General features: G+C 34.8%; 2 protein-coding genes across 2 annotated transcripts in view; one reads left to right on the top strand and one right to left on the bottom strand.

The window, feature by feature from the left end:
* Window positions 1-2,261: 2,261 nt before the first annotated feature.
* Window positions 2,262-4,894, bottom strand: LOC111064427 (exocyst complex component 3). Its single transcript, XM_022352155.2, has one exon. The coding sequence runs from the start codon at window positions 4,632-4,634 to the stop codon at window positions 2,421-2,423; it is 2,214 nt and encodes a 737-aa protein (XP_022207847.2). The 5' UTR covers window positions 4,635-4,894; the 3' UTR covers window positions 2,262-2,420.
* A 258-nt stretch (window positions 4,895-5,152) lies between these two features.
* Window positions 5,153-12,968, top strand: part of LOC111064432 (E3 ubiquitin-protein ligase RBBP6) — a 107,317-nt gene continuing 99,501 nt past the window's right edge. Inside the window, exons 1-3 of the mRNA XM_039435060.1 lie at window positions 5,153-5,277; window positions 6,650-6,872; window positions 10,397-10,484. Of these exons, the coding sequence (XP_039290994.1) occupies window positions 6,707-6,872; window positions 10,397-10,484 (254 nt within the window). The 5' untranslated portion in view covers window positions 5,153-5,277; window positions 6,650-6,706. The remainder of the gene's footprint in view (window positions 5,278-6,649; window positions 6,873-10,396; window positions 10,485-12,968) is intronic.

The raw sequence follows: 12,968 nt of genomic DNA, 5'->3' as shown, positions 1-12,968 counted from the left end.
TTTTTGTGTTTACTTCATATTATTCTTGTTTACCAAAGTAATGGCAATAGAATTAGAAGATGATTAAAGCTGGATTTCCACATATCAGTGTCAGCGGTTATAGTGAGAATATAATTCCCATGTGTTCTAATGGGAGTATTCATACTCGCTCGGCCGGGCTGGGTGGGAACAGTCCAATCAGAACGCATGGAAATTATATTTTCACTGTACCGGTCAATTCCACTGATTTGTTGAAATTCATTTTGAGAGTGTTGCCTTAAGCTGCGTTTACACCAAAGTTATTAACAAAATCTTAATAACTTAATCCTTATAGATTCTATTAGATTGAACATAACTTATCATACACATCATGAACATAACTTATCATACACATCATGAACATATGTGTTAGTCAAGTTCCGTTCAATCTAATAGAATCTATAAGGATTAAGTTATTAATATTTTGTTAATAACTTTGGTGTAGACACAGCTATAGAGAAATGTTGCTGCCTTCATACTATCATAGAGAAACAATAGCGTAAGTAGATATCCCATGGTATAGGAAATTTGTGTCGCAACTTTTACTGTTATCTCAAGCCGATTATTGTAAATTTTTACTGTTTTGTTGGGGTGAGAGTGTATGAACGGCACAATTTGAGAGACTACCAGCGTCACACAGCTGCATGGGAAAGAACTAAGTGAACTATCGGCTTGAGTTAACAGTGAAAGTTGCGACATAAACGCCCTATACCATGGGATATATCTACTTATGCTATCGTTTCTCTATGATACTATTCTATATTCTCCACTGATACTGAGCTGATATGTAGGAATCCAGTTTAAGAGTGTTGCCATTGAGCAAATATAGCATATCTACCTATGCTATCTTTTCTCTATGGTGTTGCCTTCATACATAGGCATTTTATATTCTAGTGAGTCAGTATTTTTCTCTAGAAAAATAATAGGTATATAATCTGTTCCCAGTTGTACCAATGAATAATTTAGCTCACTGTTTTTTTTTTCTGTATTGAAGCCATGTGCACATCACTGCAATATGCATGGCGGAAACGGGGAAAATTTCAACCATTTAACCACGGATTAAACCACTCCTTTCCAATCATTTAACCACTTTTATTATAATAAAATAATAATATTAATTTTCAAATTAATATTTATTTTACAGTTTTGAGTCGAGTAGAAGGAATTTTGTTATCAATTCGGATCTTAATCTTTCTAAATTCAAAATTAATTGTTTAAAAAGTTTGGTGAGAAAATTTTATAAAGTGAAGAAAACATAATTTATTTTCTGAACTGACTATTTTAATGAATCAAAATTCGGGGAGGAACAGTTTTGGGCTGTGCCTGTTGATCCTCCCCAAATTATTCTACATAATAATTTGGTATCATTGAATCAATAAAATAATAATGAATAAATGAAAAGAAATATCCTCCTGTACAGTCATGCGGGTCCCAGTGGTTTGCACAAGACTTTAGAAAATAAGATATCAACAAATTGTTGTAACATTTGTTGCTGAATTGAGAACATTAACACACACATTTTCTTAATCTCTGTTAATTATTTACAAATAATTAGCATCGAAACCGAATGATGAATAAAAACCAGAGATAACAAAAAGTGAAGTGAAATTTTGGAAGGGAATTTAAAGAAAAAATGTTTCAACGAAATATATACTGTATTTTCATAATATTAAATCATACATAATTGTTATGTTATTTACATTATAATTTTATATTTTAATAGATTAAATTACTTTTTAAGTAGTCCAGTAAATCTTAATGGAAATATTTCAATTATTTGGTGGTATATATCTATCTATATTCCTGATAGAAACACGTTGCCTTTTATGAAGACAGAATATCCGTGAAACAAATAGTCAGAAAGATACTTCAAAAACTAAATTATATTTATCCCAATGAGACACGAAATGTATATACACAATATAAAATTGTCTTTTTGAACAAAAAGTAATACATCTTACAGAAATGTTATTATCAAGTGACTTCTTGATTGTTTGCTGTTCAAATCTAAGTTATAACTGAAGTATTTAATACTAATACATGGTGTTCCAGTCATACCGGTAGCTAACAAATTTATTACATATTTTGTAGGGTAATAAGAAAACTTATTAGGGTTGATAGAAGCAGGACTTCCTATATACCTATTATATGGGATGTCCTGCTATAAGACTGGGTTTGGTGGGAGTAAATTGATTACAGTTGGATTATGATAGTATTTTCATTGAATGTAACATTCAATTTCAATTGAGTTTACTCAAAACTTTGAGTTTATTATAAACTTTGGGTTTATTAGTATAGTTTTGGTGGGATTGAATTGATTACAGTAGGATTATAATAGAACTGTATTGATTAAAGTAGGACTCTTCAAATTGAGGTGTAAGTTTTAAAACAGATAACTAATTTTAGGGAATTTGTCGGAAAATACTGATTGTGAATGAGGCTCGTTGTCTAGATTTATTAGTTCTGAGAATGTATGAACTCTTTTCTCTGATTTCCGATCTTGAAATGTCTCCTCTCAATGCTAATAATCTTGCTAGATGGTCTTCAGATATGTCAGGATACTTGTCGACAAGGTTGTGTAGATCTAGTGACAATATTTCGAGATCCTCACTCTTCAGAACTTCGGCAAGACAGGGTATGGCCTCCAGTGGAGATCCAACGCGGTTGGCCATCTTGGGAGCGATCTTCTTAAACATGTCCTTCAGCTGCTGGACCTCTTTGGTGACTTTGGTACCAGCGTTCCGTCGTTCCTCGTATGTCTTGAACGAGATTTTCTTCTGCAGCATGGCAGTGATGTATTTCTGCACAACCATATTCTCCGCCTCCTGAATCACATGTTCGAAGTTGCTCACTCGAAGATGTTTGTAGTCTTGGAAGTAGTCCTCCAGTGTGACGCAAATGGTGTCAATTGGAATGGAACTTGTGACCCATTTTGTTGTGATCAGGTCTTGGAAGTGTACGTCCAGGTCTAGGAAGGCCTCTTCCAGGAGGAATCTCGCTGCTTCGTTTCTGAGGTCTTGGAAAGCTTTGAGGAGATTCCCGAATTTGGATCCTGACTCAGCGTTATGAAAATCTGCTCTCCAGTAATGTTGTTTCATCTGCTGGGCCAGCTCCACAAAATGTATACAATTATTCACTATAGTTATCATGTACTGTGTGAAGAAATGATTTTGACTTCGATCCTCGAAGTGCTTACTCTTGAATTCGATAATTGCATCCCTGTATAATTTCCCATACTGTTCAACTTGCTCCATGCTGAGAAGTAACGCCTTATGGGTCAATGCCTGGCTTATAGTTTTTGTCACCTGGAGATTCTGATCGATCATTTGGAAAATGATGACCGGCGCTGCGGTGTGGAAGTAGCTGTCTTGATCTGCCTCGGGAGGTGTCTGAGCATTCCAATCCATTTTCTCCTGTTCCAAAGTCTTCTGCATCCATTCTATGTAGTTGTCCTTCATGTTGGACAAATACTTGAATTGGAGGTCCGTTATCACGTTTACCTTCAACAAAGGACCCACACTGGTCGTCTCTATATTCAAATCTGGATGTTGCATCAATTCCGGTCCTGAGTAAGTGTTCACAATCCACGACAGCATTGACACATATTCATTTCCATGCAGTCCGTTGCTGATGATTTCTTCAAGGTGTTGTGATAGACACAGATGGTACATCTTGACATACTCATTTACAATGTTGTAACGTGGAGGAAAACAAGGACCACATAATGTCTTGACAACTCGCAGGTCCTCTAAAATAAGCTGACGTGTCAATTCAAGGTATGTTACCAACCACATCTTGTTGTTTTCTCGTTCATCAACCTGGGTCCCTTCAATCCTCTGAGATACTGACGCTCTCAATACTTCCATAGCCTTTGCGCGCCATTCCTTGGGTCGGCCAGGAGGGAGGAAACCACTCTGTTTCTGTAGTTGTAAAAAAGAGGCATCAGCCTTTTCCTCTCTCTCAATTATTCTCAAAGCAGTTACAATCACTGTTGGCTCTTTCCTGACAGTATTCAAAGTTCGACTAAGAACTAGACGCAGTTGTTTTTCCATGAGCTGCGAAATGTTCTCTACATCTTCAAAGTAAGCTTTCAGCAATATTTTATCAGCTTGCTGTTGATTTGGTAACTTGTGAAGTTCGTAAAGCAGTTCATCACGAGAAGTTTCCAAATCCATCAAGCTTTGATGTGCATGCAGTAGTTTACCTTCATTAATCCATTGCTTAGTTTTCTCCACACTCTCAGGAACAGTGAATAGATGTTTCAAATTCTCCATAGCTGTAACGTATTGAGAATGATTCATATTTTTACTGCGTACTTCATTTAGTTTCACTCCTAGGTCAGTCAATGTTGAGAATGAGTCTTGAATTTCATTCAAGTTCTGTTTTATTTCTTTGATGTCCTGTAGAGCAGTTTGAAGCTGGTTTAATCCCAAACATACACCATCTAATTGACTCTGCATGGCCGACTTGAGCATTGCTTCAACAGAAACTTTCTTTCTACCCACTCGTCTCTTGTACTGTTCAAGTTTTTCCAATTGCTGAGGTCTTCGAAAAAAGTTTTCCACATGTTTAACAGCAGTAGCCCGAGCTTCATTTTCTAGTTGTTCCACATCCATGATTTTTATAAACTAGTTTAGATTTTGAGTTGTCACTGATGATCTCACAGTTCGTCTAAAAATACAATGTTGCACTAGCAAAACCAAATACCACTACAAACGATATCACTATTTAATTGTTGAATAAAACACTGTTTTATATCGTAGAAGAATATTCAAAAAATCTTACACACAATGTCTAATTATTAAAACATGAATAAAATAAATATTATTCTAACCTCCAAATTAATAGAACAACTCTGTCGAATGACCTGTCAGCTGTCATTAATGGAATCACTGCCTTCTATACTACGGACCATTTCTGTGCCAAGCTTTGGGTTCTTTTATATTACAGAAAAATGTTATTACCGTTACAAGAAATATTTTTGTGAAATGATTTTCAATCATCACTCTATTCTCACAATATTTTTGATAAATAATTTATTTCTAAATTCAGTGGTTTGTAGTCGAGTTTGATGCCCCAGTAACGTTTGTGGTAGTGGCATCCTTGATTTTCTCTCCTTCCACCACCATGATCAAAAGAATAATCAAAGGAAAGAGTGACTGGAAGACATTTTGGATGAATTGAAACGTTTTTCTTTTATCTTATGAACGTTTGTGAAGGATCCAGTGATAGTGTGAAAGTCAAACTTGTGATTTAGAGGTAAGCTACCTATTTGACTTTTTACTCTTGCAATAGCATCCTTGAACTTCCATAAATATACACTTTATTGGTTCACTCTAGATTTCCAAGCAATGAGCCGACCTGAGCAATGGCGTCAGTTTGTTTTAAAAATACTTTTCCATTCAAACTTTTTGTATCACAGTATTTCATACTATGTCTAAATCTTTGCTTATTCATATTATATTATCCAAGTTCTTTAATCGTTGTTTCTGTTTAGCATAAATTACATAATTTGTTGGTGCATTACCCTACCTTACCAAATCCAGATTGCCTCTTATCATGTTAGATCCAGATTTATAGCCTACATTCCAGGTATTTCAAGTCTATTCTTATCTTTTGTTATTATTTTATTTCTCAATCCTCTCTATACTTTTGTTAATGCGTGGTTTGGTTTATAAGTTTTAGTGAACTCTTCCCTTCTGAGTTGTTACTCTGTAACAGTGTTGGTGAAAAGCTGTTTTCAACAAAGATGGACCAGTTGAGTAGTTTGCTTAACATTCGTAATTCATTGTTCCCTAAAGATTTGCTATATTTAGTTTAAATACTGTAGCTTTACTTTAAGCGTAATTAAAATACTTTACAAACCTTCAAAAATGAAAACCATGTGGCTGAGCTTGTGTGACACTTTTTTAACATATTTTTTAGAAAGATACAGTTCATTGGTTCATAAATATGGTCTTATAATAATGATACTTTCCAAACTTCTCATGCGACTCATGTAAGAGGATTCGGTAATATTCTAGAGAGTTGTGTATGTTTATTGTAGTCTATTGCTGTTTTACATATTGGTTAAAATATGTTGTCCATTGTAGGATTTGTCATTGCTCCTTATTGTGCTTGGTAGCGTTTTTAGTATAAACTTGACTGTAAAGAGCAACTGTAATTTAGTGTAGACCATTAGACCTACTCTTCAACTGTAGAATTTTCATTAATAACTGAGTTAATTATTGGTTTTGATCATTTATTCTTTAAGTGTTCTATCTTCCAGACTTGAAGTATAATATCATTTATTAATACCTTTTTATTTGTCTTATATTTTATATGCGGTGTTCATTACTGAAAAGTATCAACCCTCGGTGGACCCCTGAGTAGCCTAATAATTGTAGTTGAAAATATCTTGTTGGTGGTGGATTTCAGTAGTAATAACTTGGTTTTTATGTTTGAAATCAACTGAAGGAGTCTTCTTTCATGTCTGATTCTAATACCATGGGATAACCCTTTGACCATATTCAATTTCTTAGATTGTTTGAAATAGTTTTAACTTCTGGATTGAAAATCCCAATTATTCATCCTGTTGTTCCCAATGTTGTAAATAGCTTTCCCAAGTTAATTTTGTCTATTTCTGTCTCAGCTAACCCCGTCCCGCCCCGCCGCCTAGCGGACATGCATTTAGTTGGAACTACCTGCAATGTCAGTGCATTACAAGTTCAAGTCAGCTTTGACTTACGACACGATCACGTTTGACGGACTCCACATTTCTGTCAAAGACTTGAAAAAGGCTATTCTCCAGCAAAAGCAAATCGGAAAGACCATTGATTTTGATTTGCAAATAACTAATGCACAAACCAATGAAGGTAGGCGCTCGCTTTACATGATTGTCTTGACAGTCGATTCTTCTCAATCATTTCTCGACTAATAACTTCTAAATCATTTCTCATGGTGTGTAATCTAAGGTCTGGTTGGTGTTAGTGTATTCTTTGATGCCTGGGTGTCTGACGTTTGCGCTTAACCGTTTTAATATTTTTGACCTGCTTTTGGTTCCTAATTTTTTAATATCCTGGTGTGTCATTTTTATAGTAATGTCTTGTCGAAATATTTTCAATAAGGTTCACTCAAAACTCATATACAGTACTATACAAAGGGTATTAACGTATTTTCATTGTAAAGCATATACAAGAAAGCGGTGTTTTCTGAATTTTGAGCTGCATGTGGGTGTATTATAATAAATTCTAATCTGATCTATACTAAGAAGGACTTCATTGGCCTATACAATCATGTACATGGAACGAAATACATACGTGTTTGACGGATTATCACGTATGAACTACGGAACTGAATAACTTGACATTTTACATAAAGATTTTGAATTTATCGAGGATGGTTAGAGACTATTTCCATTTATTTTTTATTAAATAAGTAATTTAATTTTAATTTGTGATACAAAGATTGCGTATAAGTGTGTGGTCACATTGATTGTGTTACACCAGTGGTTCTCAAAGCGTGGGGCGCGATGAATGCTCAGGGGGGGGGGCGCAAAGCTTGGTTGGAAAATGTTTTAAATTTACTTCTAAAATAATTACAATAAGCAGTCCATCTGTTTTTAAAATTACATGTGAGTAATTTTTACTCATAAAATATTTATATCAACCGTATTGTCAAATTCAAATTCTCAATCAATAAATGCTCCCTCAATATGATAGAAAAAAAAACCTCATTGATCTCCAAGGTGACTTTGCGCTTAAAATGAAGTTTGAAGAATATTCTCTTACATCCTTCTGGATTGGTGTGCAAAAGGAACACCCAATTTTGAGTAAAAAGCATTGAAGATATAGACTCCATTTGCTACAATTTATCCGTGTGAAACTGGGGTTTCTGCTCTAGCTGCAATGAAAAGTGAATATAGACCAAGACTGGATGTGACCATAGAGAAACAATAGCATAAGTAGATATCCCATGGTATAGGGCGTTTATGTCGCAAATTTTACTGTTATCTCAAGCCGATTACTGTCTATTATTGTCGATTTTTACTGTTTTGAACGGGTAAGAGTGTATGAACGGCACAATATGAGAGACTATCATCGTCATAAAGCTTTACAGGAAAGAACTACGTGGACTATCAGCTTGAGATAACAGTAAAAGTTGCGACATAAACGCCCTATACCATGGGATATCTACTTATGCTATTGTTTCTCTATGATGTGACCCAGGAACTTAGTGTAGCGTTATCGTAGCTGAGAGTAGAGTAGTGTTATCTTAGTGTAGCGGAGCTGACACCTCATTTCAACAAACTCTGTACGAAAAAACAAGCTCATCCTTCACACTAACGCTCTTTGTATTGTTAATTTCTATGAGAAACAAAAATAACAACTATGTACTATAGTAGCTGTAGTACCCAAATGAATTATATTATTCATTGTTTGTATAGAATTTGTTGTTTTATTATGATTGAAACTATTGCAACATTGGGTTATGTATAGAATGTTGTGCAAAACTTAACTAAATAAATATTGGGTGTAAATTATGTAGGTATATACGTACGTATATGTACTACATGTATAGTAGTCTATGCTACTATGTAGGGGGTCTGGCTTACAGCTGAATTATGCAGGGGGGCTTGAAGTAAAAAGTTGAGAACCACTGTGTTACACAATTTGTGTATATGAGCAAGTGCAAGCTTCGTTATGCATGACCAAGCGTGCAGATGAGAAACTAAATCTGGAAAGAGCAATAGGAACATTCACACTGAAAGTTGCACTTGCTAGTTGCGTACAGTGTGAGCAGCTACCAGTAAGTCACAACGTGTTTCAATGGCACTTTCCAGATTTTGTTTTTTCGGTTCAAACATGATTCGACGTGCACTTGCATATGTACGCATTCAATGTGATCACATCCTTAGATAAAAGTAGCTCAATCAAATAGTTTTTCTATTGTAAATTATTACAGTTGTTAATACTTTTAATATCAGCATGGAACTATAAAACTATATGTGATTTATTTGTGCTTTTTAACAGACCCTTGCGGAGCACGGGTAACATCTGCTCTAATAATTGGTTGAGACAACGATCATATAGTTATCATATATTACTTCGGGGTTAAGTGGTTGATTGATTGATTGAGTGCTTTATTTATGTAGATTACAATATATACCGGCTTATACACTTATATACAATAGCTTACAAAACAGCAAAATTATAGATGAATTTACAAAATATGAATTAAGAAAATAATTATTGAGTTGTATATGATATGAAAAAAAGAAATTTGTAATAACTATAGATAAAATAGATAATATTGTTATGCATCTACATATTGGCGGAGCTTTGAACATATCAATGTCCATTCTTCGGAAAGAATATTCGAAGTATCCTTCCCACTAACTCTCTACCAAGTGGTAGAGAGGACTAGAAAGTCATAACTCCTAATAAAGAATGTTTCCATTAGTCTACTACCAAAATTTGCATTCTGCATCCTTAATATATAATTCTAATTTAAATACGTCCCAATGCAAACTGCATTAATTAATTTTTTTTAATGCAAACTGCACACAGGGACAATAGTAGCTTCCACTAGCTGCTGGGGGAACGCGGAATTGGAAATGTCTTATACATTTGAGTGGGGGTATCACCGATTCTGCCTTCCCGCAGTAGCTAGTGGAAGCTTCAATATTGTCCCTGTGTGTAATCAAGAATAGTAGCCTATATAGAATAGTGTATAGATATATACACTTTTGTATAGCTGAATAGAGTTTAGCTATATACCATCCTTGGGGTTTAGTGTGCTTTAGCATTCTCATAACCTTTGAATAAAGTATTTTATGTATAAAATTATTATATAAGGCTCAGTTGTACAAAAGCCTTAATTCAATTTTCACCATGATTAAATACCATGAGAACCAATCAGAGGAGGCTTCTTCGAAAAGAAGGCTTCTCTGATTGGTTCACGTGGCATTTAATCACGATTAAATTTTAGCATGCTTTTGTGCAATCGGCCTCAAGTTATGCTGTTTTCAAACAATAATTCTCTGATGAATGCTATGTGGAACTTATCAGGTCAATAGAGATAAACTTGAATCCTTACAGTTGAGAATACTGGACACTGAACTGAATCAGGGTTAAAGTTGATCTCAATGTAAACCAGCATTGTCACATTAGTAACTAATTGGAGTCGGTCCATTACCGGGGGAAAATAAGCAAGAACTTTTTTGAAAATAATATATTATTTTTAATGAAAATTTGAATCAATTCCTCAAACCTGTCTGGCAGTTTAAAAGCGTGTTTTGCATGATATTTTTATTGCATTCTTGTTTTGAATAATGTAGGCTACTTGGCAAATTTGCAAGATAACGTCTCTGCAAGTTTATATTTTCTTCTTTTTCCAGTCTATGTCGATGAGGGTGCATTGATACCAAAGAATTCGTCGCTGATTATCGTTCGAGTACCATTGACTGCTCATCAGAAACGAATATTGTAAGTGAACTATTCCTCTTTACTCTATTTATTTCACTCCACTTTGATATGAGTTTTATTCTTCTAATAATTATTATTATCATTTCTTTTGATTGGAATAACAAAAGTGTAAAGTGAACAATAACATTTCGGGTTGAGACAAAGAGACTCATGCAAGTCTGTTTTTCAATATTCTCAGATTCTCACCTTGCCTGAAATCTACATATTTTATCAGTTATTAATTTTCATCAAGAGTAATATCAATAAACTTGAATCCTTACAGTTGAGAATACTGGGAACTGAACTGAACCAGGGTTAAAGTTGATCTCGGTTAATGCAACCCAGCATTGTCACATTAGTAACTAATTGGAGTCGGTCCATTACCGGGGAAAAATAAGCACGTATTTCTTCAAGAATATTTAATCTATTAAAAATGAAAGTTTGAATCAATTCCCCAAACCTGTCTGGCAGTTTAAAAGCGTGTTTTGCATGATATTTTTATTGCATTCTTGTTTTAAATAATGTAGTTACTTGGAAAATTTGCAAGTTAACTTCTCTGCAAGTTTATATTTTCTTCTTTTTTCAGTCTATGTCGATGAGGGTGCATTGATACCAAAGAATTCGTCGCTGATTATCGTTCGAGTACCATTGACTGCTCATCAGAAGCGAATATTGTAAGTGAACTATTCCTCTTTACTCTATTTATTCACTCCACTTTGATATGAGTTTTATTCTTCTAATAATTATTAGGCTATTATCATTTCTTTTGATTGGAATAACAAAAGTGTGAACCGAACAATAACTATGTTTATGTTTTGAAGGGACGGATTCAAAGATCCAAAGGTTCAAAGAACCTCACACGTCAACCGAAGCTTATTGTGTGTCGCAAAAGTATGTTAGTTAGGCCAACCAACTCCCGTGTCTTTTACAAGGTGCAGGAGTTTCTTCCCTATACCAACATCCCATTCCTCACCTGGTTGCTAACAATAACTAAGAGATTAAACCAATTGTAAAGATAACATTAGAGATGAAAAGAGAGATGAGATTAAGATAATTATTGAAAGAGCAATAATTGAATTCACGCTGATAGAGGCCAATGAGAATACCTACTTTAAAAACACAATTAGATTTTTTGTAAAAATTCCTTAACTCCGTGTTTGAATAGAAGCTTAGGGTATGATCACATTGGATGCGTGTGTGTGCAAGTGCACGTCAGATCATGCATGAGCCGAAAATAATCTGGGAAGAGCTATTGAAACACGTTGTGACTTGTCTGTAGCTGCTCACACTGACTGCAACCAGCTAGTGCACGCGTTCAGTGTGAGTGTTCCTATTGCTCTTTCCAGATTTTGTTTCTCATCTGCGCACTCGGTCATGAATATCCAAGTGCTCCCCTGTACGCACCCAATGTGATCGTACCCTTACCGTAGGTACATTATTCTGTGTTCGAAGAGAAGCTAGGTAATTGTTGTGTCATGAATTTCCAAAATGTTTCAGATATTATTTTTGTCTAACCTCTTTACATTCTGTTAGAATTTATATGATTGAGAATTGTATCAGGTACACTGGGTACCTGGGTATCTCTTGATATAGATAACATCATATTCTATTGTAAGGTCCACGTTATAATGGCAGTGGAGAAAGATAGAAGAACAACTTTGCCGATTCTCTGTCTTGTCAATGACTTCTGTAAACGGCAGCTGATACAGGTTTATTGATGTAATATTAACTGTTCACTCTCGTTTAACCTTCCGGTAGTCGCGCCCTACTCAATCACACGAGCAGTCGCGTGTTGTATTTTGTACAACATCCAATTTTCCAAGAGTTATGTACTCTGTTTACTGTCAAAACATAGTAATTAATTGTATAATTACTTTTTCCATCTTTTTGGATTATTTTATGCCTATGACCTATGATCATTTGGATGATTACTATTTCATAGCCCAATAACGTACATCAAACAAAGCCATCAATTCTGTGTTATTGGTTCGTTTATAGTACACGTATACAGTTTTCCCTATCTTATGCACTGTCGCGACTAAATGGCACCTAAAGACTGAACCATTGCTCGGTTGATACTGCAACTCAGTGGAGTGATGGGGAATGCATAGGTTACTCATTCACTGACACCACCCCATTCAATAGTTTTGTGCAGCAAAAAAACTGACACTGTTGTACTTTTTACAACAGCACGACTACCAGAAGGTTAAAATAATCAATTGTATTTTATCAAGCAGGAAATTATATTTTTCAATAAATTCATAATGAGTTTTCATAATTGACATGAAATATTTTGTTAATTATTTATTAATTCTACATTGTTAAAAGACGATCTGGCAACAGAGCAAAGCGAGAAAGAGATAGCGCTATCCGCTTTGTTGAATGATAGACAAGGATAGCAATACCATTGCTAATCAAACACTGCCATTATAACGTGGACCTCACTATAGTTGAGCAACGCTCCACTTTCAATCAGTTTCCATGTTCTATTGTAGGCCTGTATAC

The sequence above is a fragment of the Nilaparvata lugens genome, chromosome 8 (assembly GCF_014356525.2).
Source record: "Nilaparvata lugens isolate BPH chromosome 8, ASM1435652v1, whole genome shotgun sequence".
NCBI lineage: Eukaryota > Metazoa > Arthropoda > Insecta > Hemiptera > Delphacidae > Nilaparvata > Nilaparvata lugens.
Note: the sequence above shows the minus strand (reverse complement) of the source record. Positions and strands in the feature narration are given on the sequence as shown.